The following is a 4,227-nucleotide window of genomic DNA, read 5'->3' as shown; positions in this document are numbered from 1 at the left end:
CTACTGGAATTTGTAACAACATTCATACAAACATATACATACATACAAACATACACATACATACAAACTTTATTGGGAAAGACAAACATATACATACACATATACGCACATACAAACATATATATACAAACAGTTCGGTTGGCCCTGGTAGTTTTTGTAAAAAACTACATATACAGACAAACATATACAGACATACAAACATATACATATATACAAAATATACACACATACAAACAAACATACACATACATACATACATATACACACATACAGACATATATACATAAAAACATATACACACATACAAAAGTATACATACATACATACATATACATACATACAAACTTTATTGAGAAAGGTATATACAAACATATACATACATAAAAACATATACATACATACATACAAACATATACACACATACAAACATATACACACATACAAACATAAACATAAATATATCCTAATGCACACACATACAAACATATATATATATATACATATTATTAGTAGTAGTACACACACACACACACACACACATATATATATATATATATATATATATGTAAGACAAATTAAAAAATTCGAATATAAGTTGATAATTAAACACTAATTGGTGAAATTTATTACATAATGTAAATGTAAAGAATTTGGTCTTCTACAAGCATGTACATACACATTTTTGTATCAATAATAAGTAAATATACTTTGAATAACGACTGCAAATTATTATGTAATCTAACTAATTTCATTCAAATATTTAATTAAAATTATCATTTCTATCAAATTTATAAAATTATTAAAAAAAAGCATGGCATGAGATCATAAGATCAGGAGAGCATAAATAACAGATAAAATCACATTTTTAGATATTTTTTGACATATTTCAAATAATAAATTGCAAAAATATCTATTTAACGAAATAAAATATTTAAATAATTATGAAATAAAACAAAATACCGAAAACGTTCTAAAAAATGTTCACCTCGTTCTCAGAAAAAATGAACCAACTTTTTTAAGGTAACTAAAAGTGCACTTTAAGTACTTTGTAAGAATTAAAAGTAATCTTAAAATTAACAATTTTTCATCATTTGTATGGAGAACTTATTGAAATAAAAACCAATTAACGCGTAAACAATTAATATTTAATTTTAATTATTTATAAATTTTATTGAATACATTTAAAATTAATATTTTAATTCAAAATTTTGATCATGTTATCTGCTAGATAATTGTTTCTAAGCAGCACTGAGTCCTCGGTTACAGATTTAAAAATGAACTTATAACTGATAACATAATCTACTATAAAATAAAGTTTAAAACTTTAAATTAAGAGGACCTAACATAAATTTTCACTAACCAATTAAATATTTTATAATTTAATTTAATTATTTTTAATATAATGAGTAGCATCGCGTTAGAAGCAGATGAATACCTAACAGAACAAAGTAAACTTCATTTATTAATTTTTAATATTAATTTTAATTAATAATCTTTTTAATTAATTTTTAATAAATTAAAAATTAAATTAAATTTTAACATTGAAAAAATCTTTATTGAATAAATTTTTAAATTATATAAATAAACTTATCACTAATTTTGTTTCTTAGCCCAAAGACTCAATGAGATATTTGATAACTTCCAACGAAATTATGCAATCAGTGAAGACATACGGATTAACCTGGAAGATGTTGTCAACAAGAGAGTTGATGCTGAAGGAATTGAAGTTAGTTAACTTGAAAATGAAATAATTTAGAGAATAATTTTATAAGTTCTTTTTCATGGAACTCTGAAAGCAGCAGAGCTTTTCAAAAATCATTTAAATTTGTGTTGTTATTATTATTATTATTATTAGTTGTAGTAGTAATAGAAGTAGAAGCAGTAACATTGGAAGTGGTAATAATAATACCACCACCAACTACTACTACTTAGTGCTACAAGTTTAAAAAGTGGTCGAACATTTATTCAATACAGAAAATAAAATTGTCGTACATACAACACCCATTATAAATGTTGACATGGTTTATGTGAGATTTTTGGTGGTGACTAACTTACATTATATGTTGTATAATAACCAACACCAATTTAATTATGTTTTCTCTATAATTACATCATAGTAAACATCTCGTAGCACTTGAAGAAAGTTCACTCAATATGACTCTTAACTAATATTATCTTTTAGGTTGATGATGTTTGGCCGCCCTTAACTTAAGTTGTTAGTTACAAATTTTGACGAACAATTTAGACAACTATTTGAGTTTCAATTGGAAAGTTTCGGCAAATATTTTATTATTTATTTTTTTGAAAAACGATTGAAATGTGTTAAAAAATATGCTGAAGTTTGAATAAAATTTTACTCAAAATACAGTTGATATTGATATCAAAAAGTATAATAATGATATCAAAAAGTACTTGTAAGTTATTTCAGAAAGTTTACAGATAAAATAAAGAAATACTTTCTTCTTAAAACCAAATCTTCTCAACCTTCTTTCCAAATGATTCCACTTCATTGTGTTTTGAGCTAATAATAATTTTTAAAAAGCAAGTGCCATTTGAAAAATAAATCTACGATACAGAACGTACGCGTTATATTTTTAAAATTTATTTGGTCCTACGTTACTGAATTATTGAAAATTAAAAGACGAACAACGATTATTTTTGTGTAAGAAATTTATTTACAGTAGAACGTGAAAAAAAAAACGAAAAAAAGCAGTTAAAGATGTAGTCATTCATTCGAACGCATCAAATATCGAGGCTCAGTGTCGATGGATATCCACATTTCTACAGAGGAATCTTGTACCACCCAGTATCCTTCAGTTTTCAAATTGGCAGACACCACAAGAATTTGGTAGCAATTTGGGCACGTTGTTTGAACTTTCAGCCATTTTTCAATGCAATCAGTGTGGAATGCATGACTGCATTTCGTTCTGTGAACAAATGAATGTTCTTCAAACTGTTCGCGACAGATTGTGCATTTGTCGTCGGAGAACTTGTTCTTCAGGTAAGGCAGTCTGTAGTGTCGATTGTTTGCCAGCGCCTCGAGGTAGGTGTCCTTGTGAATTATCCTTCCATGCTGAGTTTCCTTATCAATTCCTACAAAGAAGTTTAGGTTTTCCTTCACTAAATCTTTTCTCGAGTACTGGTCGTAAAAGAAGTCATGAATTTTTATGAACAGCTCATAGAACTTTTCTACAGAAATAAAATGTCGAATCAACAACGATTCTTCTTCTTCCGTGATTCTTTCCAATTTGGAATGAAACAAACACAAAACGACTCCGAGTTGATCGTCAGTAACATCTCTGCTTTCACCAATTTTTTCTTTTGTAATTTTCTCGAACCAACATGGTTTAAAGTTGAGGACGCCCTCCCAGACCCGCTCTTTGTAGCACTGCAGTTGTTTCTCAAACAATGCTAACACTGTTTCCAAAGAATTCGACATAGTCGCTAACAAATAAATTTTTCAAAAACAATTTAAATTAACGTTTAATTATGACACACTAGAAGTTACGATTGAAATAATTCGTATGCCGTTCTCTCTTATATACCGTGAAAGCGGAATGAGATGGAAGGAAATCATGAGTTGTATAAACCGGACAAAGACCATAAAAGCAAATGATGAAATTTAATAATTTACAGCAAATAAAAATTCCATTGAAATTGTAAATAATGAAAACAAAACTCTCTTTATTTTTAAAATTAGTATGTCTGGGTTGTTCGAGTCAATGATATTCAGCTTTCACTCCATTCTACTTCACAAGGTGTAAGTAATACACATTTGTATGATAAATGGCGCCATACTGTATCTGCCAGATGTTTAGTTGCTGAATTACCTAGAACTTAATAAAAAAACTCTATAAGTTAATTAAAATGTTGTCGTTGTTTTCCTACTTAACGGCACTTCAGCTCCCCAATGGTGCTATTGCGCGCCATGTTTCGATTCAGAAAAAATTTTATTTGATAATTTTTTTTTTTTTATTATATATTCTTGCTACTAAGCCTCACTTTTGACTTGATGCTAGATTTTGTGGTAATGGCCCAATTTTTTAAGAAAAACTATTAATTGATTTAAATTATTACGAGTTTTGAAATTTTCGCCTGTCTTGCTATCTACAGAATACATGGTTCTTCTGTCTTTAGTTTTTTCACACTTAAATATGTGTGAGATAGTTTATCGTTACAGTATTCACACAAAGGAGGCTTCGTTCGCTTATTAAATAGTTGTGCGTC

At 27.8% G+C, this 4,227-nt stretch overlaps 2 protein-coding genes across 2 annotated transcripts in view; both read right to left on the bottom strand.

Annotated features, from left to right (window-relative positions):
* HELRODRAFT_158112 (hypothetical protein) overlaps positions 1-89 on the bottom strand; it is a gene marked incomplete at both ends in the record, with an annotated part of 13,532 nt that extends 13,443 nt beyond the window's left edge. Inside the window, one exon of the mRNA XM_009033594.1 lies at positions 55-89. Coding sequence (XP_009031842.1) covers positions 55-89 — 35 coding nt within the window. The remainder of the gene's footprint in view (positions 1-54) is intronic.
* A 2,636-nt stretch (positions 90-2,725) lies between these two features.
* On the bottom strand, positions 2,726-3,439 carry HELRODRAFT_182868 (hypothetical protein; the record flags this gene model as incomplete). Its single annotated transcript, XM_009033593.1, has 1 exon — positions 2,726-3,439. The coding sequence occupies one exon, from the start codon at positions 3,437-3,439 to the stop codon at positions 2,726-2,728; it is 714 nt and encodes a 237-aa protein (XP_009031841.1).
* Between the last annotated feature and the right edge of the window lie 788 nt (positions 3,440-4,227).

Source organism: Helobdella robusta (genome assembly GCF_000326865.2).
Source record: "Helobdella robusta unplaced genomic scaffold HELROscaffold_94, whole genome shotgun sequence".
Classification (NCBI taxonomy): Eukaryota; Metazoa; Annelida; class Clitellata; order Rhynchobdellida; family Glossiphoniidae; genus Helobdella; species Helobdella robusta.
This window is presented reverse-complemented; position numbering and strand designations above follow the sequence as displayed.